At 43.4% G+C, this 27,490-nt stretch overlaps 1 protein-coding gene across 10 annotated transcripts in view; it reads right to left on the bottom strand.

The window, feature by feature from the left end:
- The window catches only part of DNM3 (dynamin 3), a 172,596-nt gene that overhangs the window by 11,551 nt on the left and 133,555 nt on the right, over nucleotides 1-27,490 (bottom strand). For 8 of the 10 annotated variants that reach the window (XM_027895874.1, XM_027895870.1, XM_027895875.1 and 5 more), the window contains 3 exons: nucleotides 12,900-13,064; nucleotides 8,314-8,540; nucleotides 7,481-7,717 (listed from right to left, as the gene is read on the bottom strand). In XM_027895874.1, coding sequence (XP_027751675.1) covers nucleotides 7,481-7,717; nucleotides 8,314-8,540; nucleotides 12,900-13,064 — 629 coding nt within the window. Of the gene's footprint in view, nucleotides 1-909; nucleotides 1,103-7,480; nucleotides 7,718-8,313; nucleotides 8,541-12,899; nucleotides 13,065-27,490 lie in introns of all 10 variants that reach the window. The other 2 variants (XR_003572575.1, XR_003572574.1) reach the window with 1 other exon arrangement.

The following is a 27,490-nucleotide window of genomic DNA, read 5'->3' on the forward strand; positions in this document are numbered from 1 at the left end:
ACAGTGCTCTGTCAGTGGAAGAATTTCTGTGCTAAATGTAAGCAAGTTAAAGTTATTAGATTATGCTGTTTTATCAGATACTTATTTCTTTCAAGTGAAAGAAACAAAAAATAATGTGTCCTTCCACCAGCCACCACTACATTGCAGCAGAATAAATCTCCATTAATTCAAATGCTTATACTGTTTGAAAGCATCTGGGTTAATGAGGTTCCACTGTGCATGATTCAACTTAATACAGATACTCCTTTAAGAGGCAAAGTGGTCCAAAATGTGATGCTTCACCAGAATAATTTATTATTTACAACTCAAGCTACATTTTCTATATGACCATCATAAATTAATGAATATATTTGTATGTTTATGTGAGCGCTGCATTTTCATATTAGTCATTTCAGGGAATTAACGTGCCATTTGGAAAACTCAGCTTGAATAAACAAAAAAAAAAAATTAATTCAACAGAGCGACCAAGAGAGACTATTATTCTTAAGAAACTGTGTGTTCTTGTTTGCCCTTCAGCAGGGAACATGTCAAATAAGCAAATGTGCAACACGTTCATGGAAGACTGGCTTGACCTTTCAGAAATCCGAGGTCAGGATGGTCAAGAGGATCAAAACTGCCCGTGGAGGAAGAGAAAGTCAGGGGTGGTGAATGATATGCTCAGAATGCTGTTCTGCTTTCTTCTGTCCACAGAAGCTAACGACAGAAGGGCCACAAAATCAGCAGGAAGAACATCTGATCTTTTCACAGTAGCTCAAGTCTTGAGCACTTGTCTGTGTGTAGCTGTTCTGTTTGGCATCAGAGTGAATCATGTGCTGTATCCCTCAGCACCACATCTACTCCTGCCCACTCTGCTATTCCTACTCAGATTTAACCTGCCTCTGCCTTTTTGCCTCTCTGCTCTTTACTTACCTTGGTGCAAGAAGGGAGCAAACGTCCTGGTTGTCACCTCCAGCTGGAGTTGCACCTCTTCTTGTCCATGACAACAACTAACGTGACTAGAGTGTCACTGTTGTTAATGTAACCCTGGAGTGCCCTCATTCAATAATGATCCAGTACAGCTTGCAGGGGACAGGAGGGTTTCAAGGACAGCCTTTCAAGATGCCTGCAGGTTCAAGAAGTTCAAATCATCAATGCTTTCTCTCCATTTACTGTCTGATGTTTTCTAGCATAAGGAAGGCTAGAAATGCACTGCTATTCGCCCACTCTTTCAGACAGGGTAGAAATTTCCTGCTCAGCACCCTCGCTCTAATCCTGCACAGCCTTCATGGCAACTGTTATTAAACTACTCCATTATGAGATTAAATAATCACTGGGGACAAAACACATGTTCAGGTTTCTGTATTTCTGACAAACATTTGCTGTTGTTTGACTCTACTTTCCTTTTTCAGCTTGAGAGATGCTAAAAATAAACCCCACTTCCTTCTGCTACAGTATCTTGAAGAGAAAAGCTGGTGCTTCCAAAGCAGGCTTCCACTGTGATTGAGGACACTTCTTTTGACTCTCTTCAGGTTCCTCTTTTTCTGCCTTCCTCTCTCTTGCATCATTTTACTCACCCTTCCCCATCACATAGGACTGGTCTACACTAAGAGCAATGAAGAGCCATTTCCAACCTGATCTTTGCTGAATTTTGAAAGTAACCTGCAACAGTCCCAATCAAATGCATCTCTCCTAGTTCACCCTGTTTCAAAAAACATTTATTTGTTGCATAAGGCAGGAGCAAGTAGCTCAGGATCAACACTAAAGATAATCACAACGACCTGAGGCACAATAAATAATTCAAACCTAAACTGCACATACAACAAGAAATTCTTCAGGCACTTTTGTTCGACTGCCACAGTGTAGTGCCCATCAGAAAATTCCTAGACCACTGAAGATATGGAGAGCCTGCCTCTGGCTGATGAAAGAAGATGCTGATGGGAGTTAGAGTCAGTGGCAGCAGACGTGTGGCATCCCATGAACTTTGTTTCACTCCATCTTCAGGACAGTCATCTGGAGGAGAGGTATATAAAGGAAGGCAGTAGCAAAATCCTATTGCCAGTCTAAAAGAAAGTCATCTTTTTAGAGGCAGCAATCAGTGAAGCTCCTGGAGCAGAAATGGAGACCCTCCTGTATCCCTCACGGCATTACAGCTGAGGCAGCTGAAGGACCAGTTCTTCAGTGCAAATGCCATTCCAAATTTCTCATAAAATTCCATATTGCAGAACTACAATGAAACCACAAGAGTTGCTGTATTGTGGCTTTTTACATGTTCTTACAACCTGCTGTGACCTGTTTTCTGGCCAATCCCTCCAATATTTATCCTCCTTCAGAATGCTACTCCTCTCATTGCTTCTGCTGTCCCTGCTCATGGCAGGGGGGTTGGACGAGATGACCTTTAAAGGTCCCTTTTGAACCAAACTATTCTATAATTCTATTCTATGCCTCTATTCCATGATTGAAGCTCCAACATGACCCCACATAAGATGACTGGTATTCCTCAACTGTTTTTGCACATGGCAGAACGTGGCCCCAAGTAGTGCAGCTCGTGTTTCTGATGGGTGTCACAGGCACTGCCGCCAGGCAGTTGCAAAAGATTGCCAAATATTGCATTTTATGGCTTGAAAACTTAAAAAGAAGGCTGAAATGCAAGGAAGACAGATTTACAAAGGTGGCAGGGAAGAGAAGGGGTAAGTTGGAAAGAAACCAAGACAAGATGGTGAGAAGAAAAGGAGGGGATACGTGGGGAAGGCAGACAAATGGACTAGGCAGGAAACCAAGGGAAGGAAAAAGTTGAAAGAGGAAGCAAACAGTATGGTCAGGAAAGGGACAGCAAGGGAATGGCAGAAAAAAAGGAAAATAGTGAAAAAGGAGCCAGTGGAGGAGGGGGAAATGCAGAACTCCTTTCTAAGAGATAAGGGAAAATAAACGGAGGCTGCTGCTTGAAGCAGCCAGCAGCAAAGTAACATATTACTGGGTGTGCACTTCAACAAGAAATGTACTTTAGACGGGTAACAAATTACACAGGGTTGTCTTCCCCCTGGGCAGAAGTCACAGAAAGAATAACTGATATTCTCATAAGTCTTGTGATTTTGGGGTCTTTGGACAGGCAGAGTTGGAAACATATGGACTACAGAAGATCACTATCCCCTTCTTGGGGGGCTCTGGCTTTGCCTCACCCATGTAGCTGTATATTCTTTTGATCACAGACGTGAAATACAGAATTAAATTAAATTATTCTTTGGCTTTCTTTTCTCATGAAAATCAGCAGGATTTTGAAATCCCCCCATATAACACTCTTGTCTCTTTGCTTGCATGAAAACACTCCTAATTGCTGATTATACTTTTTGAATATAACCTTCACTGAAGACCACTCAAAGAGGACACACGGATGCTGGACAGAGCTGTGCTCTTCTATTTGGGTGTTCAGACCGAGATCATCCAAGTCAGCATGCAAATGCTCTAAGGTGGGCACTTACTCATCCTGCCAGTAGAGTCTGATGCAGTGGCTATTGGATTACTATTTATATTGCATTAAAAATACAGTAGTAAGCTTTTAAGGCTGCAAGGTCAAACTCTGAGGAGAAAGAAGATTCCCAGGTTAAGGCAGGATAACTCCCCTGGTCTTACGTGCCTTTTATTCAGAGGATCACGTGCAATTTTTGCAAGGGATCCCCTTATCATTCAATGCACAGGGTTAGACATCACATTAAATCTTTCCAAAGAACTCTAATCCCTAAAAATCCATCCCAGAAAACGTACTGAACGGCTGATATTTGGCAATGAGGTGGCAGCCAGGCAGTAATGCTTTCTGCAGCGCTCCTGACTTTGTCTGCAAATTTCTACCTGTAATACTGTCAGGTAAAAGCACTTCCTTGTGCTGGTTTGGCAGAAATATGTAATGATGGCTTACAATGCAGATTAGCTACCAACACAGCAGGTCATGTCATTAGCCTGGGGGGCTTAATAAAAGGTAGTGCAGAGCCCCCACCAGCCCTTCCACGCTGGCAGGCTGTGGGTTGAAGGAGATTGATTGTAGGGACAGAATGTGGCTGATCACGAACAGCACGACACGAATTCCCTCCCCACCACTTGCCTCGCATGTAAAGACCACCCCCAGCCCCTGGGGACCAGCACCACATGCCTGAGGGTGACATGGGCTCAGAGCACCCTTTCCAGGGTGTCACAGAGCGGGGTCACTCATGTTTCGATGACAAAGTGAGTGATGAACTTTGGGGCGTTGTTGGGGAAGGCTCCACGAATCCCCAGCAGCTCTGCAGAGCAGGGCACGGGGAGAAAAGGGGAGCACTCTCCCACCTCCACAAACACCACGGGCTCTGCTGCCAGGAGAAAAAAACATTTCCAATTCAATGGTTTTCCTGGTGGCAAAGCTGAGGTTCACGTTCAGGGCATTTAAAAGTTATAAATCAAAGCATCCACGGTAGAACTTGGATTGGTCAAGATCGGCCTTTCCACACGGGCAGGCAAAGACACATCATGGGAAGCTGAAGTGGCTCCAGTGCTTGCTTAAAGTCATCTTACCAAAGCAAGCACACAGCTGCATTTTCTTTCAAAATACTACGGCAGCCTTTTAAGAGGGAGGGGGAATAATCTAAATTCTGGCAGTGGAGAATATTTCACAAATCATATATGCTTTGGCATCAAGCCCTTAAAGCCAGAGGCCTTTACTCACAGGCTTTGCTGGGAGAGATCCACCCACCTCAAGTGGGATTAATTAAAAGAGGCATGTATCATGCAAATAGTTTCTGTTTCCTTACAGAAATATTCAGAGCACATAACCCAAAACAGCTTTAGAATCAGAGCGAGGCAAGGAAGAAAATTATTTCCTGCTCCCCTAACTCTTTCCCTTTCCCTGTACATTAAGGGAGGAATGGTGAGAAAACACTGAGAGCTTGCTATTTCTGTACAATTCCTTTGATATTAAGTTGAATATTATTATTCAACTAATAAAGTTGAAGAAAAAAGTTATGTTTTTTAAGACAGGGGCTGTATCTCACTAAAAGGTGCCAAATTTTCCACACCAAACGTGTGCTAAGCTGCTCATTGGAAAAGGACAGTCCCAAGTCTTACCCTCTGAAAATGATCTTTTATCTTAAGGCAGAACAGCAGAAAATGGAAACCTTATATTTCTTCAGCATGTCAGAGATTTTCAGCTCCACATGGCAGGGGCTGCAAGAAAAACTCCTCTGGAGAGCGAGATAAACTTTAAAAACGCTGCTTTCTTCTCAGGAAGCTAAACTATTTCCCTAGATAGGAGAGATCCCGACACTTCAAGGAATCACTGCAGAAAATGGTGGCGGAGCAGTTCGAGCACAAAGCCCCAGTTCAAAAGCAAGTCACAGAAAAAGCACAAGTTTCTACAAGAACCCTTCCTCAAAACACTTTCCCCCCCCACTTTTAATATCTCAGACCCATTTTCTGAGTCAATTTCCTATGATCCTGCAAAGGCTGTTATTAAAACCAGACCAAGCGTAGCTGAAATTCCTGGGCTTAAAAGAAAAGTTTAATAGGCACAGGAGCTGGCCACAATGTCCCCCTCAGGTGATTTCCCCTGCAGCCCCTTCCCTGGGATTTCCTCCCTCGCACTTTAGTCAGCAGGAGAAGCCTGAAGTTTCAGCAGACCAGCAAACCTTTCCTTCATCCTTCAGCAGCTATATATATTTTTTTTTGTCCGAGGCTTTCATAGCTCTAAAAGAGAACTAAGATCCAGCCCAGAAGATGGGTATTGCAGATATTTTTTCCACAAAAATGTCAGGCAGTCACACATTCAATTATGTATCCAGCTACAGCATTTTAAAAATCACTGACCTCCTTTATCCACCAGTGCTTTCCACGCCACCAGTGGCAGTCCCGAACTGAGTCATTCCCAGGCCGCTTACCCACGTGTCTTTTGCGCGCTAGAAAATTCCTTTCTGGTCTCCATCCCGCCTATCACTTTGGCACGAAAGAGACGATCATCAGACATGCTCTTGGCAAGCCACCTCAGGAAAGCAGCGTCCATGCACAACCCCGGCCGGGCAGGAGGAGGGAGACGCGCTGGCTGGCGAGGCGGGTGACAGGAGCCATGGTTCTCTCCGGCAGCACAACGGGCAAAACACTGGGCCCCATCTCCGTCTCTAATCTGTCATTTACCCTCTCATGGCACAGAGGAAGCACCGGGGCCAGAGCCCTCTGGCCCAGCCCCAGGCTCGCCCACGAGGGGATGATCCTTGGGCTCCTTCCCTTCCCTTGCAAAGCTTAGCAAGGCAATTCCAGGCTTCTCCCCAACGGTCCCTACTGCAAAGCTACAGGATATCCACTAAGGTGAAAGAGTGTGTTTTGTGGTTGGGCATTGATGCAACAACACCCTTTTCATAGAAAATTCATAAAAATACTCCATTCCTTTGATATACCTCATTTATTTATTCTTTCTATTATAAAGGGTAATTATATTTGAAACACTAAGCCTCAAGTTTAAGTTACTGACAACTACAGCGGATCTCATCTATTTAAAATAAAGTTTTTCTCCAAAGGTTCTCTTCTCGATTACCATTTTTAAAATTGAAAATGTGCACATTTTATTTTTGTTTCTATTTAACTGGCGAGTTTTTTTTAAAACCATGACTACTTTTAGTGTAACAGTTAATTTATCAAAAATGGAGAAACTCCTTTGTTCCAGCATTGCCTATTCTGCCCACGCCCCTCATAATTTAGGAACTTAATGAAGCCCTTGGAATCAGAGGTTTTCATATATACATATGTGTATATGAGTGATTATGTGTATTACATCATTGTGAAAATAAACATGAAGGACATTTTATCCATATAACCTATATAAAAAAGCAGTTAATGCCACAGAAAATTATAAAATATGCAAAGCTACTTTAAAAAGCCCTGATAAATGCAAAGCCCGGGGAAGAAAAGGAAACTGTGCTGAAGAAAATCCTGTTCTTTAACTAATTGTTTTGTACCATATGATCTACAATATGGACTGTTTTCAACTGGCTGTAAATTACTGGCCCTGTGGGACAAGAGTCAGACTCCTACCAGTTTGTTCCACTGGTTCTGCAAGGATTGCTCCTGATCTATCCCAGAAGAGCCATTACTTCCTCTGGGGAGGATTCAGAATGGCAGAGGTGAGGACCTGCACCCCTGCACCTCTTCTGGTGGAGGGGTAGGTGACCTCTCTCTCTGAACCCCCGTGTGGGAACAACACAACCAGAACTGGAGGTCTTAATATAAGGAAATCAGGGTCTTCCAACTGACTGATTGCAATCTCTTTTTAAATGAGAAAAAAAAAAAATCTTCCTATCTTTTTAAAAAGTTGTATTTGTGCTAAAAATTGGTTCCTCCAAACAGCTTTGACTCTCTGTAGGGAATGCCCAGTTTTGCTTTGCTACCAGATTCCCTCAACAACGGCACTCAGCTGCCCAGCACAGCGCGGGGTGTGTCTGTTCTGCCAGGGAGAGAACCACGGCACCCCCGGGGAGATCCCACATCTTACCTTGGCACACTGGGAGGAGCCCGCGTGGGCCGAGAGGGAACCTGGGGGGGTCCTCCATGGGCTTCTCCAGCACTTGGGAATGGAGGCAGCGGTCCTGGGCGGAACGGCACCGGGGGAGCCCCCGACTGAGGGCCTGGAGATGGGATTGCAGGAGCGGGTCCTCGGCCAGATAAAGGTCTGGTTGGGGGATTGTTTAGTGTAGGTCTCCTTGGAGTTGAAGGACTTGGAGGAGGTGATCTAGTGAAGAAACAGAGATTTTAAAAGTTCATTAAGGTGGGGGTTTTGTTTGTTGTATTTTATTTTACTCTAAACGGAAGTTAAAACCTTTATTCCTATGGCAGCTGCTTTTTCTTGGCATTTTCCTTTGCTGTCGGCGTCAGAGGACCACATATATTTAAGTCCCACACCTCTTTCATCGACAACATGCAAGCAAAGAGGTAAATGTAATAGATCTTATTATTCAAGTTCTAATAATGTGTTGTTAAGTAGATTTTCTAGGACACAGAGCCTGAGATGCTGAATTATTGTAACAGCTTGCAAGAAAGAGGCCTTGTGGATGTACAGCTGGGGTGACAGGAGCAGCTGCTATTTGAAGCATCAGGCAAGCTACAAATCCAGTGGATGGTCTTCCATAAGGCAAATATTCCTATCTGATTACACATACATATCCACAGAAGATGTATATGTGGAAATATGTTTTGATTTCCCTCACAGACGTCATTAAAAACCTGGAAGAGCACCTTCCCAAAAAGACAGGCAGGGAGGGAGCTACTGATGCCGACTGTGTCTGCCTGTCCCGAATTTCACGGCAATGCAGATTGGAGGCTCCTCACCTGCGGGCCTGCTGAAGCCACGAGTCATCCACAGGAGGGGGAGCAGGGGTTGAGACAGTGCTAGTGCTGATGTCCCCAATGATTGCCAGGGCTTCCTTCAGTGCCTGGTACATGCGGAGCGTCTCGTCCCGGCGCTGCGCCTGCTCAGCCGACTCCTCCATCAGAGTGTTTTGGTCCTCAGAAGAATACAAATGAGCCAGGAGCTCTGCGTTGATAAATTCTTTTACCTATTTCATCAAGAAAAAAACAAAACAAAACAAAACAAACAAAAAAAACCCCAAACCACCAAAGAAATAAACAAACAAAATCTCTGCGAGGGAAATACAACACTGAACAAATACAGTGGTGATAGACATACCTCAATTTAATCAGTTTCTCCTACTAGTTTTCACCAATTCTACCGCTCATGCAGTTTTTGTTGGGTCACACCAGGGACTGAAAGATGCAGAACTCGGACTGAGCTGATGGTGCAGCAGCCTGAGGTCTAGCTGTGTCCCAAGGAAAGGCTGGCACATGGAGCTGGGCCCCGCAGCTGGAAAAGGATGGACTGGACCTTTTAGCAGCTGCCTGCACACAGATGGGCTTATGGCAACTACAAAGCCACATTCTGAGACAGCAACTCACATCTGATAATAAGATGGTTTTGTGCAGTCGCTCCACAGTGCACTGGGGCCTTTTTTTGGGTCTATCTGTGAAATGCTGACATGGTTGGAGTTAACACTGTTCTACATCTCTAAGGTGACACCTACGTTTACATTTCATTTCAAACAGGCTTCCCAGCAGCTCTCAGGAGTCAGCTGGCATTTTGGTCCAATTCGAAATGGCTGACTGAGAGGTAAATGACAGTACCATCAGATTTAGATTCCCCATGGAATTAGAATTTTCAGGCTTTATAACATGTGTGTCACTTATTTTCTTAGCAACAATTTACCCTACTGTAGACACTGCCTTTAATTTCCAACAACTCTGTCAGATTCTGAATATCTCATCCACACACACTCCAACCGAAGAGAGAAGTCTCCAAGTAATCTAATTTACTATATTGATTTCCTGCTATGCCTGCCCTGGTTATGGAAACCTGGGCCACATTAAGAGACATAAAAAGCTTGAGGTACTCTGATTAAATGAGACTGTGGTAAATAGACCAACTGCTGACCTACTAAATCCTTGCATTTGAGACTTTGGTTTCTGTTGTGATCTATTTCTCATCTGGTGCTTTGCTCTATAAAACTTTTTTGAGCAGCAGATACTGACGATAATACATTCCCAGGATTCTGATTACATAAACCTGAACTCCGTTTGTGCTGGTTTAGCAACGCTGATTTAAATCCTGACTAAGGCACTGTTTGTGTTCAGGAGAGGTCAGTGAGAGCAGTCAGGCAGCTCAGGCAAGGGAGCCTTTCTGGTCACCCAGCAATGAGAAGGTGGCCAAGACAGACCTCACGGGGAAACAAAACCATATTGCCTGGGCTTGGCTGTCATTCTCTATTCACGTATGACAGGAGATGCACAAATTATTAGCAAAGCCTGCAAAAATTTTCCATGGGTTTCATGCTGTTTTCCAGTAGATGGTACTGATCAAGAGCCAGAGTACACTACTTTCCTCATGATTGCCAAAAACTCCACATTAAAAACAGATATCATAGTTAAACAGCATCACATTCTGCTCGATGAAACGAGCATTTTAATGGCATCACTTCAAAAAAAAGAAGAAGAAGAAGTCCTAAAATTAGATTAAGGCCAGAGCTGATTGTAAAAGCATTGTTAAACCACAAATATCTGTTTGAAAAAAATCAGCCTGTGACAATTATCATGAGAGGTCCCTGTCTGTTACTAGCAGGGGACCCGAGTAAGTGCCTGAGCTCCTCTGGAAAGAGCTGACTGCTGTGTTGAGGACGGTTCTTGGATCAGCCTCCTGCCCTCTGCAATCAGAAATGCTGTACTAGACAGAGGAAGATCTTCCTCAGTAGCCACTTTCTCCAGCTTGGGAATGGAAGGGAAAGTGCTGCTTACTCACACCTTTGATCCCTTCTGGAAAACAGACTCACAGGAATAGTTTAAAATGTCAAAGTTGAACCACAGGAAGCATCCAAAAGGCCAGTGCCCTGGAGCTTGCCCTGTCACTCTGAAGTAGGGTAAGGGAGGTTTGTAACTTCATCAGGGAGAAGTCTACAACACACATCACTGCCTCAAATGCAAGCACAACCCATTCCTCACCCTTCAGTTCAGCAATAACAGGTACTTTGGAGTTTTTCTACTCAGCTGAGATCACTACCAGCACTGCTTATGGAGCACACGCTGACTGCTCTGAGACCACGCACCAAGGATACCTGGGCACCACGAAATACAAACTGGAAATGTGTGTTTTGTTTGGGCATGTTTGAATTGCTGATGGTAACTCAATGCAGTTCTGTGTGGTAAACGTATTTTCTTTTAAGGTAATCAACATCCACCCTAAGGGAACAATAAGCAACGCATTTGGAATACAATAGTCTAGGTTTAGGCCTCAAAATATGCTCAGGGACAACATGTAATTATTTTCTGTACACTGAGTTTGAATCTGATACTTTCCTTGAATTTTAAGTGCTTGTTTACAGGCCCACAAAGTGGAAAGGAAGTTCTAGGAAAGCTTGGGAGGTTACAATTGTCATGGAAACAAACTCCTTGGGATCGATTTGTTTCCGGAGTTTTGGAGGCAACATGATGGGGCAGCAGAAAATACAGAGTGTGCTCATTAGGGGTGAACGGGGGTGTTTTCACTTAACTCCTTGTGGATGGATTGGACTTCTGAAGACACCAAGGAACACACACACAACTTAATAGGACCCACCTTCCATCACAGCTCCACAGCTTTCCAGGTCTCTGCACAACCTTTTGGCATGGTTCATCAGTCTTAATTCAAACATTTCTTTCTCTTTTTAATAGCCTTGATTTTTTTTAAATTGATATTTTAGCTATTTTTAATATAGTACTTTACTGCCTATGCTGTACAGAAACAAGTTCATTAGTGCTTCTAGCCCCACTCTTCACAGTCCTTTAAAGTGCTTTGATTCTTTGCCACAAATTTAACTTGTAGGATGGAGGGACAGGCCTGAGCTCACTAGGAAGCCCAAATGAGGCCAACTGCAAGGTAGCTGATGCTTTAAGCATGTTTTTTGTTGTGTGCCATGGCCAGCCAGCATGGCAGGCTCTATCAATGTCACTGACAGCTGATGAGATTGAAAGTACAAAATCTTACAGTCATCTACTTCTGAGTAACGCACACACTTCAGAGACCCTTAAACGATTCCATATGAGGAGGTGAGTGGCAGAAAATTTAATGTAAGCTTTCAAAAGGAACTGCTCACCCAGCTCTGCTGTTTATGAAATGAGAGCTGAAGCCCAGCCCTTTCAAAAGGCACTGGAGATGGGCTAAGTCAAAGCAGCAAGTTGCTAGGGGTGATTTGGAAAGAGCAGTGAGAACAGACTCACCTTAAAAAGTCAAGAGCATGGCTGATTTCTGGGAAAAAAAGGCAGTTCCATTATTCCCATTTTTTTGGTAAAAACTCACCCATGGCTAAACCCAAAGAAGCTCATGAAATATCTCTTGCTCTCATGCAAAAATTCTCCTTGTATTATACCTACCAGAAAATCCCACTGAAATTTTCTGTCCAACCACCTAACTCTTAAATGCAACACAAATTCCACGGGGCTAATGAAATCCATCAGATGAAGGCTAGAAGTGGCTCTGAGTCAAAAGTAAATGCTACCTTCTAACCAGGTTTGCCTCACAGCATATTGTATTTGTAAAGACTGACTGGTCTGATGACCTCACAGAAGCGGTGCTAGCAGGAGCTGTGCCCCCCATTAGTAATTTCTATGGCAGCAGTGGCACTGATATTAAGCTCAGCTTTCAACAGGGTCCATTCAGAACTCTGCCAGGCAGCAAAGGCTGAGATCCTACTGCAGTGGGAAAACAGTATCTCAAAGCCATTTCTTTAACCAAATAATCTTCAAATCTAAGGAAGATGCATCACAGTAAATCAACCAACCACATCTGCTTATCTAAACAACACTGCCCAAGGTTTTTAGATTAATTCCTTTAAAATGGTAACCTGAAAATATGAAGAAACCCAAATAAAATAAGGACTGCTTTATGAACCCATGACAAAAGGCTGTAGATTGAAAATCAAGGAAGCGCAACTCTGCTTTGCTGCTCTCACAGACTGCCCAGATGGAGCTCCCACTTTTCCTGTGCGTCCTCCCTTTTCCTCTTATAGCAAACTTCCTCCTCCCACCAAAACAACAAACAAGCCAACCCCAACCTAGTTGGATGTCCCTTTAAATAATAACTTACAGTCTGACTGAGATGTAAATTAATTCAGTCTTTAGCATTTTGGGGTAAGCACCAAAGGCAGCGTGCCAGCCTTTGAGAAGGCGGCAGAACTTCCCAATACTATGGAATATTGGGATATTTTGTCTAAGAGTGTGGCATTTATGGGATCTTTAGTACACGCTGTTGCTGCTGCTGCACCCAAGAGGTGTGCTTGAGGGTAAGAGATCTGACAGACATGTTGAAATAATTTAGAAGCCTGGCTGCTACTTACGTTATTGATCATAAGATGCATGATTGTTTTCGGTATCAAGTCTCGGATACATTTGTTAATAATAGACATGTAGGAGTCCACGAGATTTCGAATTGTCTCCACCTGTCTCTCTAGCTGGGGGTCCATTGAAAAATTGTCTGCTTGGCCATTCTCCTCATTCTCAGTCTACATGAAAGAAAAATAAAAAGAAACGTCAAGTCTTTCAGATTGCAGTAAACTGGAAATATACTGGGGGAAAAAAACCCCTGGACTTAAACTGTAATAATCCAGCGATGTAACTCATACAAAGAGTACCCAGAGGTTAAAATCTGAAGTATTGGACTTTAATATTACTGTTCAGCACCATGAAATTAGGACCTTTAAAGTTAATGCCATATGAGACCTTCTGCACGAAGTACATCATATATTTCCAAACAAGTATTAAACGAAGTTTTCAGACAAAGACAAGAGGTGGTAAATGACACACCAAAAAATTATCACCTCAGATCACTTACTGCAATACTTACTAACAAATCTTTTACCGTTCAGATTCAGTCAGCTTGAAGAAAGCAACACCCTAAGTCTGAATTTTGAATGTTACCCTCCTACAGGTAAAACCCAGCCTTGTTACTTCAGGCTGACTTGTTTGTGCCAAATTCCATAGTTCAGCCTCAAACCTGTTAGGTGAGAATAGCACCTACATAAACAAAAGATTTATGAAGGATAACAGCAAAAGCATCATTGGTTCCAGTGCTCAAGGCTCAGTATAACATTTGCTGGGTTATATATTAGAGGTGTCTTTTTCATTGGGCAGAAAAACACTTCTTTGTATGTAAACAGCTGAGCTAATTAAAGAAAATACCAGGAACTTTAACTAGAAGCTAAAAGGCCTGTACTTTGCTCCAGTCTGGCCTGTATAAATATAAGAAAACCTAAAAAAAATAATAGTAGTCTTTTGGTGAAAATCAAACTGCTTTCTGAGGCTCCAAGATGCCAAAAGAATGGAATTTCTATCCAGAGAGTACAAAGAACAACGCTCCCCAAACTCTGATATATAATACTTCTCCCTGAAAATGACTGCCAGAGCCTTATTACCTTGAACTATAAAATCTAAATCTGTTCTGTGGATACCTGGAAGCATAAAAATTACAGAATCCCAGAACACTTTGGGTTGGAAGGGACTTTAAAGTTCATCTCGTTCCTGCCAGGGGCAGGTTCCTGCAGGCACCTCCTTTCACTAGACCAGCTTGCCCAGTGCCCCATCCAGCCTGGCCTCGAACATGAAGGACATGAAGAAAGAGAAAGTCCTTGCAAACCTGAAGAACCCAGTAAGGAGAACTAGTTATGTATCAGCCAGAGCCCTACCAGCACAGCTCCATTTACAGGAGAGTGTTTAGATAAAATCTGCACATCTCTGGTGCTTTAGAGATTCCTGGAGCAGTTGAAATCAGTATCTCACCCATCAGTGAAAGGCCATTAGAGCTGGATATGCAAACATCACCAAAGAGGCTTCTCCTGGCATGAAATCCCTTCTTACTAGGTCAAAAAGGGATTTCTAGTCTCCTCTCCTAATGCAGGGTCAGCTTCTGCTCATTTAGCACTTTGTATCTGTTCCTTATACACTACATCTTGGTCAGTCCAGTCTAAATTAAATGGCTCGTTTGTGATTTGTGAAGTTACAGTTTTGTACCATTGAGAAACAAAAGCAAGTGATAGCAAAAGGAGTTTCAAAAGTACAGGTGAACTACTGAAAGGACAGCTAATCTTCAAAAATAATTAGCAGTGCTTCCTAAAAATCTCAGGACTGTGGAGGACTCTTGATGAAAATAGGGTTTTCTATGCTGTAACACCAGTAGGCACACACCTAATAAACCTTAATAATTTTGTTAATAAACTGCATGCACCAAAAAGTCAGAGCACGCAGACTATCTTCCTTAGTCTCTATGTCTGAAGAGAAACTGATGTTAAATTTCCCTGTGAAATACCAAATAAATGGAAAATCATACATCTGTCATATATCTGCAGATTTTAGCCAAGCAAACTAAAAATGGCTCCTTCCCAATTCCCCTGAATTTGACTTCTACTCTCTTTCTTTTCTTCTTCACTATATAAAGTGCAGTTTGTTCATGTATCTTTTATTTTTTTCCCACTGTTTAAATTACAGTTTGCAGTAAGATTTGTAGCTGGCTAAGCAGCAAAGTGACAGATGTTTATCATTATCCTCATCAAGAGAACGTAAAGTAAAAATAGTAATTTGTCTCTGATCTTTAAGGCAAAGGGTAATAGGCTCTTGTTTGAAACTGTAACAGAACTGACTTCATACTGTTGATTTATTTTCTCTGAAATCAAAAAAGATCAATCTTCCACGAGTTTACAGTAATTTATTATGAAAGTTTCTGGCCGTAGCATTCCTAATGATTGGATGTCTCAACTGAAGGCTTTTCATGCCAGAAACCATCTTGTTTGCATCGCATCATGCAGATGGAAACCTGCTTCCAACAGATTGCTGTGCCCTGCAGTACACCTACAAGCTTCCTTTGGTCAGCTGCCTCTGCAGTTGCTCGGTAAAGCCGAGGGCATCACAAGGGACAGAGATGCCCTGTTCCACCTCCAGGCCATTCTCTCACAACAGCTGTTTTCTCACCGAGCACCACAGTGCCTCCTTTCCCAACAGCCAGGGCAGCCCCAGTCCTTTCAGTGCTCCTCATCCTCGAGCCAGAACTTGCTGGTTCCAACAGCAAGTGTTAAGTGACAGCATATGAATCTGGGCTGAGTTTTCAGTCAGTTGACTCTTGCTTAACAGTGCTATTAATTGTTGACAGGAATGGAATATTATTACTTCAAACGAACACAACTGCAATTACTTTAGGGACCTTTGTAAGCCTCCAACAAAGAAACTACAGAAGAAGCCAGGCACTAAAAAACAGGTAAATAAAATTAATTCACCTTGGAAAACCCAAGTTCAGAATATCCAATGAAAACACACCAAAGCTACAGAGAAGCAACAGGTGAAAGCACCACAGACCAAGGGAAGGGAACACGGGAGCCAGCACGGTGCTTCCATTCACACATACCCACAGAGAGAAGGTCCTTCCCTTCCGCTCTTGGCACTTCAGAAGACTAAAAATACCATCCATTCCTTGCACACTGCTGTGGGTTCTCACCTCTCTTTCAGATCTGCTCTGTGCTCCCTGCATGGGAGGGACTGACACCCAAAGTACACACCACAGCTCCTCTGCCACTTTGCTGCATTTACACACCTTCTCTACCAAGAATGTGTTAAGGATTAACTAATGTCGTACAAGAGCAGACTAAAAACTGCATGTGAAATCCAAACCACTTAAGTTTGTGGGAATTTTACTGCTGGCTGCAGTGGAAATAGGATTTTACCCTACACAAGCATTTCTACAGGAAAAGTTTTCGATCTTCTGAAGACTGTAAACTCTGCTGCAACAGGAACCATTTAGTGCAGCGCAAAGGGATGTGGGCATGAGGAATTAAGAGCATTTCAAAACAAAGGAGCAGCACCTTAGAATAGCAGGATAAATTTTCCTGACTGTAGAAATTATAAGCGTGTTGAAGAACGTCCCAAGAAAACGTAATGAAAAGTGATTCCTTTTAAAATTCACAGCAAAACTGGGTAACACAGTGAAAACAGTCCTGAGCTGGCCACACAGAGAGCGCAGTACTTCTAATTTCCATGATTTCATTACGTTCAGGGCAGCTGCCAGCATATTTAAGAATGTCTTGTATAACATTCCTGATGTCAGTTCCAAGAAGGAGCATTTGTCTAGCGTTTTCAGTAGAGAAGTCTATCAACCAATTTTCTGAAATCAGAGAGACACTCTATTAGGAATGACCAAGAGGAAGCAGACTGGAAGGTGAGGGACTCCAGGGTAAAAGCCAGAGCAACAGCAAAGCAGTTCTCAGTACACTAAGGAATATGTCCATGGCTTCAGTAAGAAACTGCTCATTTAAGAGCTGCTTTCAGATCTTTCATTTACAGATGCAAGTTCATAACAACAACAACCACCACCTGAAAATTTATTATTCCCTCCAGATTTTATTTATGCTTTAATTCACAGCTGCTGAATATAGAATCTATTTCATCTACTCCTGTCCAAGTAGCATTTTCTTTAGTGCACGAACACTCAGCACACTGCAGTTGTCTTAAACCGCCCTGCTTTTTCCTAAATCTTTACATTGGTTCTCTCTCCCCTGCAGTTTGATGCTGTGTATATAATTTAGCTAAGACCCTCTCAGCTGTACATAGCGTGCCTTTTGCCAGAGCACTGCTGAAACCACATGATGGCTTCACACAGTGAGGTTTTCTTATTGGAAGGAACCACAAGTAAATGACAATACATTACTTTTGTGTATTTACAACAAAGCAAGCAGCAGAGAAAGAACACTTCCCGGGTAGCTTGGAAGCTGTCCTTTTCCCTCACAGAGGGTGACTTTGCCACTCTCTTCCACGCTTTCAGCATCTTCTGACTTTGTATTGCTGTTCCCTTCACTGAGCCACCCACAGGCTGCCCCTTTCAGCTGCTAGGCTCTCATTAGCAGCCTGGAACTCCTCTGAGCAGAGATTATGATCCAGCTTTCCCTCACACACACGATCTCTCTCACTTCATAACCCCCAAGAAGAATGATACACCCTAGGCTCCATTTGATTCCCAAGTATTTAACTCTCTGGATTAGCTTAAACAATCATCTACTCATATGCTTCTCTGTGGTTACAGACATTGCACAGTACAGACCATTAGCTAAATCCTCCTGCTGAATCCCCACACTGCTCCCCAAGCACTTACATGGCTTTTGCCATCCCAAACATTGAGAATCTATGTCAGGCTCTCTTCCTGCCTTCTTCAATCAAGAAGCTGATTTGAAACTACGAGACTGAAAGGAATGATGTATTACCAGAGCTCTAACAATCTGGAGTTCCTTTCATCTTACAGTTTTTAACAGGTTGACAACTAATCATGTCAAATCAATCCGCTCTCATTTCAGAGCAGGGATTCAGATCTTACGGGTAAGGTATTAACATGAGACATCACATATTTCAGACTTCAGGAAAGCTTTTGGATGCAATCTCACGTGACATTTTCATTAAAGGCAGGGTGCTCTCCCTGCAGTTACTGCTTGGATACTCATTCCCATAGAAAAGCTGTCAAACTGGAAAACTCTGAGAAAGGGGACTTTCACATGGGCTGCGTTTTATAACGTGCTTATTAAAGCCTTAAAGCTCAGGATGGTGGGTTATAGCCTGGGCTTATTACACTCACAGATGAGAAGAAACTGGAAGAGAATGGGAACAAGTTACATGGCAGGACCAGAGTTCACAATGACCTAGAGAAACAGCTTAAAAATCTAGATGAATTGATAATGAACAGAAAATGTTTCACTTGGGCAGGAATAAATCGGTTACAAACATACAGCCACTCAAGGAGCAGTTCAGCAGCAAAGGAACTGTATCCACTGTGCAATATAAACAGAATACTAGTCAACAATGTCTTGCTATTATGAAATCAGTACAAGAATTGTGCATCCAGTACTGGTTATCACACTACCAGAAATTTACGGCATGTTTTGAGAGCGTTCAGAGGAAACCATTGAAAATTACGGTCAGGGCTCTGTAAAATTTTACCTGAAAGGAAATTTAAGATCAGTTGGGACTGAAAAGAAATCACTTGTGGAAGGGCAGAGATGAGTGTCTTTGCAGATACAAAAAGATGCCAAATAAATATTTGGAAAGTGTTACACGGTAAGAACAGTGAGGCACAGAAATGGCTGGACTAGAAGAGTTGCAAATCTCCCCCAAAGATTAGACCAACACCCCTCAGAAATGGCCTAGGTACAGAGATCCTGCCTTGAGGGAAAGAACTAGGCAACCTCTTACAGCCCATCCATCCTGTGGGTGACACTGGGTGCAAAGCAGCATGAAGTTATGAGCCCGTTAACACTGCAACAGGAAAAGGGATTTCTGAAAATGCAAAAAAAAAAAAAATTACATCTTCTATTTTTTTTGTTCTACGCAAAAATCAAGTAAAAAAAAATAAAACCTTACTGTGAACAGCCCTCTCCCCTCAAAGAATCTGCATTCCAGTTTCACCATTTGCTGCCATGTACATCTCTCACACAAAGGACTTTTACATAACCCTCCCTGCGCTGCAAGTTTTGATTTGGGGCCAACAGCTGCTTCATGCCTTTCAGAACAGACTGCTGGACAAGCAAAAGCAGAAAGAGGCTGGCATAAGGAAAACAGCACCTTTGTTTATAAAACAAATACTACTTTGGAATTTGCAAACTTTTCAAAGAATTTCCTTGTCATAACAACACATGAAGCGCCCCATATTTATAAGAGCACGTTAGAAAAAAAATAATCTAGGATGTGAGATACTATTGGCACGATATTTGCTATTATTTCAGTGTAGAAGGAGGACAGTGGATATTGGGAAGTGGCAAAGAGCAGTGAGTTACCCTGGAATTCAAGTCACGGTGATGAAGACTCGAAGTGCACCGATTAGCCCCGATGATGTTCAGGCTGACATTTATTGTGTATTTGTTACCAAGTGCATTAAACGCATTTCCAGAGGCAGCAGCCTGATCCAGCAGTGGACATGAACTGTGAGAGGAATAGGATCATTTGCTGGGAAGGGAGGTAATCAATGGGTGGAGGCATCAGCCGGACATGTGAGGATTAAAGGATTAAAGCTACTGGCTGTGGTATGCAGTCCCCTAAGAATGAAAAAAATTGCAAATCTGGGAGCTTCTACAAAAGAAGCTGAAAACAGAAAGCAAGAAAATTAGTCATCCATGAGGCTGATCAGAGGAATATTTAGAGTCATCAGGAAGACTGAAATAGCACCTTGCCTCTTATCTCTGTTATTTACCTCCTCACCAAAACCATTCTTAGAAGAAATGTGGGTCATACTGATCACTACTGAGGATTTTTACCTGGCAGCAGCTACGCAAGAGAGATGCTAAACTAAAAATTTTTCCTTATTCCAGAAACAGTGCACGAGACTCAGCTTAAGGATTCCTTTAGGAGCAAGGAATTGCCTTATTTTATGAAATAAAAATGGGGCAAGTTAGCGCTCCATGCATGGACAGTGGGTGGGCGAAATCCATTTCCCAGGATGACATGTTAGTATAGTTTAAGTAAGTATAGTCTATGACTTAATGTGTCTGTGTGCACGATATAAGAAATGCCTGTTTCTCACCAATGATCATTTCAGAAGTAGGCACCCAGAACAACAAATAAAACTCACAATTCTGTTTTCCCTAGATCCTGTACTGAACTCCTATTCCATGGGTCCCCTTCATTTCCTCCAGCTGAGATGGTAACTTCTCAACACCCACCAGCCTGGTAGCAATAACTGTGACCAGAGGAGGAGGAGGAGGAGGAGGAGAAGGGCAGCCTGCAGATCCCTGCGCACGCCAGGAGGGCTGGGCTTGGAGGGGCCTTGCACTGGGGGAGCTCTGTACAGCATCCAGGGCACGGGCTCTATAAATTACAGCCTTGTCTTTTATTTTCACGTGATCTAATGCAATGTGTCTCCTATAAATCCGCTCTTTTCCGTAATTAATGGTGTCTAGGAAAATATTCTGAAATTCTCCTCTGATAAGCACCTAGACAAACTTGATGTTTCCTCTCTGAGACGCAAAAGAGGACGTTAAACTGTTCTCACCCCCACGTCCCTCGAGCCATGAGAAGTACCAGATCCGTCTCTGCTGGGCCAGACTAAGCCCTGGTTCACCACAAACTCAGTGCAGGACCGACAAACGATCTCCATAGTAAATGATGCAAATAAGAAATGTCAGCATGTTCCAAAATTCCTCACTTAATCTTATTGCCAGTTGTATAGTCTGGATAATCAGTAAATAAATCCCTCTAACTTTGCTCAAATCCTTAGGGGCGGAATACACAGAGAACACTTTCTAATTCATCCTCGTTTACCTTCCCAGCTCTAAACAAAGTAATTTCCTACTTTTCTTAGTGTCTGATTTTTCCACCGGCCTCTGCAACACCTGATTTAGCAGCAATGATTTCTCACTTGTGATTTCTCTTTCGAACTGGCATTGTTCTTTCTCCTCACACATATGCTCGCTGGAATAGCACGAATCAGCAAGATTTAAAACCTCCCATTCTCAAGTTTGAAGCCCCTAAAGGCAAATTGCAGTCGGGATGCCAAGGAACACAGTCGTATGTTATTTGACTTTTCCTGGGCCAGGCTGACAGCAGAGGGGGAGGGAAGGGAGGAAGGGAAGGGGAAGGGAGAGGAAGATGGCATTTTAATGGCACCCACACTGATTTCACACAGTTGTGTGCTGCGCTGTGGAGCAGCACCGTTTCCTTTGCCTCCTGTTCAGTCAGCACTGCTCTCCCAGGCTCCACGGGAAGGATTCTCAATCTTTTTCTCCCAGCATGGACCCCATCCTAGCACAGAAATCTGTCTTGTGGACACCCCCACAGCTCACCTTTTACCCCGAATTTTGACAGACTATTACTAACTCAAGCCTTGCAGGGACCACCCCACCCTACGTCGCAGATGTGACTGAATGAGCCAACATTCCTGCCAGGACAAGATGGATTAGCCCCCCCATCTCTTGCCCCAGTTCTCATACTTTCTGTAGCACCCACAGTAATTGGATAATTTCTCTGAAAAAGAAATTAATAACAGGAATGTATGTAATCCAACTCAGTAAGTGGACATACAAGTACCACCAGCATCCTACGTTGTTAAATCTGCCTCTCCCAGATGTTAATCACATGCAAAACTCATCTCAGCCAGAGTTCTCATCAAAACATTCATTTAATAATTGAGGTCCTAAGATTCAAAGCTCTCATACACATTAAAGGGTTTTCCATGAGCCCTTCATCAGGCAGAGTCACAGTGGCCTACAAATCCTGGCAGGAACTCCTACCCCACTGATCAGTGATCACCATTTCCATCCTCCCCATTGAAGATCCCCTTTAACTCTGCAGGCAAGAAGTAACCTGCAACATTCCTGTAGCAAAAAAGCCTCAAAGCAGATCACAGGAGGAGTCTGAAATCACCACACACTTTACTGAAGTGTAACAAATATACCTAAACAAAAGAAAATCATCCATCCAGAAGCATTTTGGATTCATGCCACAAGAACAGAAATTGAACATTATTGGGTAAATTATTTTCAGGGTAAGAAATGAGTTGTGAGCAACAATTTTTGACATGGTTTCCATTTTGTATAAATATGCCAAACCCCTTCTATGTATTCTACAAAACCAGTAGAAAATTAAAGATTTTTTTTTCCCCCCTCCCTAAAATACATTTTAAGAGGCAATGAGATTCTGGTAAGTTACTAAACATCTGTAAGCAACAAACATAAACACTTTGTGTTATAAGACCACATTCTTGTTGGCATAAACCACAGTGGAACTATCATGTTTAAGGTTTAAGTCACTCCAACCCCTCCTTCTGTTACTGATAAGCAGCAAAAGGTGAATTTGGCATCTCTTATATTGCAGCTCTTGCACAACAGTGTAGAGCCAAGGGATCCCCGTCCTGGTGGCAGCAGGAGGACAACACAAAGGCCTTTCAGGCAGGGAGCAGGAGCTCCCACACACACTCCCAAGGACTGCAACTGCTTTTGTCAAGAAGAGAAAAAACTGCCACACCATTAGGGCTCCCCTGTCTCCCATTCCAGGGTGTTTGCCTGCTGAGCAAAGCTGGGCAGTGAGAGCCGTGGCTTAACTTAATGTCCCAGTGACTGAATGTCCCCCAGTGCAGCTACAGACACAAGAGCTTCACTCTTCTTCCCCTATGGTTCTACTTAAAAATGTTTTCTGCAATAAAATTACTGTGAGACAGCTAAATCCAAGGGCGGGCATGGAATTTGAACCCATGGCCTTCTGGCTTGGAGGTGAGACTATTCCTAACTGAGCCAAAGTGACACATACATAATATGCTTTCAAGGTTTTTAGAGAGCTCTGTCATGATTTAAAAACACTAAGTCTTTGTGGTACAAACCACAGGGCAGGAAAGAGCTGGGGCTCCCTTTTTACTGCTAATTTTAGCCGGTGAATTGTTTATAATCTCCTGCAAAATACATAAAGCCTTATTCTGCCTTAAGCCAAGAGAGAACAGCCTTTCAAAACTGATTCTTAATTATAGTGTTCCCCTGCTAGATGGGATGGAGCAGGTTCCAAAATTGTGTCAGAGTATATGAAGTGATAAAATGAGGATGGGTGAGCTATTTTTAAACACACTCAAAGACTTTGAGGTCAAAATCCCTGAATTTATAGCCTTATGGCCATATTAATATTAATCCACTCATGGATTATTAAGACCTGCGTGGCAAGATTCAAGTACTTAATTTGAGACACCTTCTGGCTTCAGAGCACGTGTTCCCTCCCTGCCTGCCTGCCAAACTCGAGCCCCCCCCAGGGAGCCACCTTTAAGCACAGGTTATATGCCTGCTGCAAGACAGGCATGTGGGAGACAAAGGGGATGAGATGCTTCATTCCCAGCGTGTTCCCTCCTCCTCTCTTCTCCCAAGACGTTTTGCAAGTGGGAGGCCTTTCCAGATGGGCAGGAAGCAAGTGCGTTACAGAGAGTTTGAGGAGTTTTAGGCAAAAGCACCTTATTGCTCCTTACTCTGGCCAGTCTGGAAAGCTAAATCCTCAGGCCCTGCTGATATTCCCTCCCCACAGTTGTGTTTCCATCTGAAGAGGGCAGCTGAGCACCTGCTGCTGGGACAGGATGCAGAGGAACATTCAGCTTTGGGTTAAACAAAAGTGATCCTGTCCTCTCCTACACAGTTTGTTCCCCACCACAGGGAGAGAGGCTCCACAACAAGCCCTGAAGCACACCTTCAACCATTTAGAAAATCCAGATTTGTACCAAAATCATTGTTCTGCTCATGGAAACAAACCATTGTCGTGGGTTTGCCAACCAGCGCCCCCCGGGACTGAAAATAGTTTTCCAGGTGGATTTCCAGAGCAAAGCCAATCAAAAGTTTCAGTAACGCCTTGGCCAATTACATATTTAAGGAAAGGGAAGAGAAGGTTGTGACGCAGATGGAGATGGAGGAGCCAGCATAGCAGCTGGCTCTGTGGGGCCCGGGCGTGCGCCCCCCACCCCAGGCCAAGTCTGGTCCAGCAAGGGGGGCCAGGCCCCCTTCTCTCCTGTAACAGAGGAGAGAAAAAAAACCACCAACTTTAGAGAAGAACCTGGACAAGACATGCTGCAAAAGGAATTCCAGGCAGAGATAGTACAGCCTCCAAGGCCAAAGCTGGCAGCTGGAGGAGAGAGAAGAGAAGCCCAAAGTGGGGGCTCCTTTTCCCCCCCTCTCTATTTCTCTCCCTTCAGCAGGGAAAAGACTGAAAACTCAAAAAAAACCCTGCTGTCTGTAGAAGATTGTTGGGGAGCGGAGACCCTACTCTGCAGCTCATGAAGGAGCCCACGCTGAAGCCCAGGAGTGCACGAAGAAGACGTGACTCCGTGGGAGGACTAAGATGACACAGAGTCCTGCTGGAGACCTGTGGCCCATGGAGAGAGAGACCTACACTGGAACAAGTCGGTCCCAGTAGGATTTGGGATCCCAGTGAGGGATCCAGGCTGGTGCAGCTGAATTAGTGACCCTGAGGGACAGCAGGGAATGGAAGAACTCTTGCCCGAAGGTGGACTCACGCTAGAGAGGTCCATCAAGGACTGAGAGAGAGAGAGAGAGAGAGAGAAAGAGAGAGAGAGAGAGTTTTAGCTGTGACAAATAGGAGTTCTCCCCCTAGAGATAATAGAAGAGGAACTTTCAGATGCTGCAAAATTATTTAAAAGACTTGTAGCTCTGGAAATGGAAGAGAGACCGCTTCTCCTCCTGAACTGATACAAGGGGGGAAGGGTATTTCTGTAAATACATAACACTTTTGCCTAGTTAGAACTGCTGTATATATAGTTCTTTAGCTTTTATCTTGCTAGTAATAAATCTTAATGTTATTCTCCCCACATCAGATCTCTTTTGTCTGCATAAAACTTCTCTCAACTTACAGCAATTGTGTGTGGGGTGAGAGAAAATTGGCCCAGAGCAAACCCACGACATTTTTTTTGGTGGAGAATGAGGGCAGAGACTGCCAAGAGGGGCAGAGGCTGGATCAGACCTCGACAATCATGTAGAGGCATCACTTGGGAAGGACTGGCCCTGCCTTTGTCCCCACAAGCTTCCCTGCACTGCCAAGTACCACCCCTGATCTCAGGCTTGGGCCATGGCAGCACCTGGCTGTGTAAAAACACTGTCACCTGCTAGACACATACGGGTTTCATGGTTTCAGCCATGATCAACATATCCCTTTTTATTTCAAACAGAAAAAAAGCTACGAATTGAGAAGAATCCAAGTGGATGGAGTTTCCCTGCCTTACAAGTCAGAGTGGAAACAGATCCTTTTCCCTACCATTCTTTACAGTTCCCTTTAGGTGCATCTTTCTCCAGAGGCCAAACCAGTGGCAGCAAAGGCTTTGGGGCCCTGAGGACACTGCAAAGTTATTTGCACCATTTACATTGTTAATTTTCCACCTGAGGTAAGGTTTTATGGGAAGCCACTGTGCAGAGACGAGCTGCTATTTTGGAAAAGACCAGATGGGAGTTAGAAATATCAGAGGAAAACAAAAGGCTTTAGAGCTATTTTCAAGGGAGGGGATTTCTTTTTCCAATTTTTGCAACTGCATTTACCCGAGCGTCACTTATACTTGTAATTTTTTTTCCATTTGGATTTCCATGCAGTGACATGTAATGTAAAATACTGATGAACTGTAAATGGCCAAAGTAAAAGCAAAAACTAGTCAAAACAAAACTCAAATCCTTTTTTTGATCGCTTATGGATTTATAAAGCCGTGAAACCATGTAGTAAGTACAAAACAAAAGCCTTGTAAAAAAAAGGTTTAGTATAAAAAAAGGCTAAGTGAGCAACTAAAAAGCAAAATCCAGAGTTCTTGGTTCTGCTAGTAATTAATGCACACTCATGTTTCAATCAAAAGGAGCTCCTGGAATGGGTTGTGCATTATATCTACCAGAAGATCACAATGCACTTATTAGCATGAGAGGGTTTCCCACCTGGAGCAACGCTGAATGAATCCACGTTCCTACTTTGGCATTTTGCACATATTTTTTATTTTTACAAATCCATGGTATTAAACCACAAAGTCTCAGTCTCTCAAAACTTCCCTGTCTCAGTCTGAATATCTTTACCACTGTAAGAGCAATGTGATGAGTTCAGGGACACTTTCTCTCCTTGAGGTGAAGAGCTGTCATTCCTGTATGGATACAGGCACCCATGACCTCAGAACTGCTCCTTTCAGGAATATGGCCCAATCCATCTCCCACCACACTCACTAGGAATCTTCTTCCCAGTATCCACCGGCATTTGCTCAGACTACAACAACCACTTCCTTACATTTCAGGAGTGGCAAAACCAGTGTAAAAGCTTTTCCTACAGGTGCCCTTCACCAGTTTGATTTTCAGTCACAAAGAACTCCTGAACTTCACTCTGCACCACAAATCACCCTTCAGCTACATCCTGCACTCCTGTATCCCGCTCTGCTCCCAGCAAATCCCCTGCCAAAATTCCCACCGAGTTCAACAGTCCTGTCCTATTCCCCCCAACTCCTAACTGAGGTTAATTTCTTTTCTCCAAGTATAAACAGAAACCAGCAGGTAAAAAAGTTTTGTCTAACGTGGCACTGAGGCTGTGGAATTTACTCCCATGTGAGAGTGGCACAATAAAGTCATTTGTTTAAAAGTAAATTGAAAACATTCCAGTCCTCTCAGGCTTATGGCTATTAGCTTTAGTTTCTGCACAGCACTGTAGAATGTCTGGCATCAAAGACACTTTGTACATTGCACTGAACTTGCACTGGACACTGTTAGTGGACCATTAATCACTGCAAACAAAGATCCCGTGCAAACGCAAGAAGGGACTGGTTTTTCACATGGCCCAGCAAAGGTTAACACCACAGCTTGCTGGATACTGCACATTTTGAGATGTGAAGTGTTGACAAGGCATCTGAGAGGGCGCAGATTTCTCCATTGATAATTATGTACTCCACATGAAACAATTCTTGCTTGTGCCTAACGCTGTCTGGAACCAGACACACACCTCAGCATAAACCAGCACAGCTTACACTCAGATGCCTCCACCTGCAGGGACTCCTTTACACCCACACACAGATACCACGTGTGAGTGCAGGGGCACGGGTTAGTGGCAAGAAAATCTACAAGGATGTGATCCAAAGTTCACATGAACCACATCAACCGCTGCTGAAGAAAGTGAAGGTTTACGTGAGATGTGAGTGAACAAATCAACTCACCCGAGGGAACATGTCTGTGTGTTTAGGAGAGCTGGAAGAGGAATGGGAATTGAACCAGTATAAAAATGAAAAGACCTGAAAACAAAAACCAGTCAGTGGCCAGGGAAGCAGCAAAGGAGGCACAGGGGAAGGACCCTGGTCTGAAATCACAGGCTTTATTTCGGGGTGCAATTTACTGATAACATCAAAGGAGAAAATGCTGTGTCACAGGAACGTGAATTACTCCTTCCAGCTCCTCATGGCTGTCATGGGCAGTTTCCTGTCATCCAG

The sequence above is a fragment of the Empidonax traillii genome, unplaced genomic scaffold (genome assembly GCF_003031625.1).
Source record: "Empidonax traillii isolate 1590-97213 ecotype Southwest subspecies unplaced genomic scaffold, ASM303162v1 scaffold474:size1423191, whole genome shotgun sequence".
Lineage (NCBI taxonomy): Eukaryota > Metazoa > Chordata > Aves > Passeriformes > Tyrannidae > Empidonax > Empidonax traillii.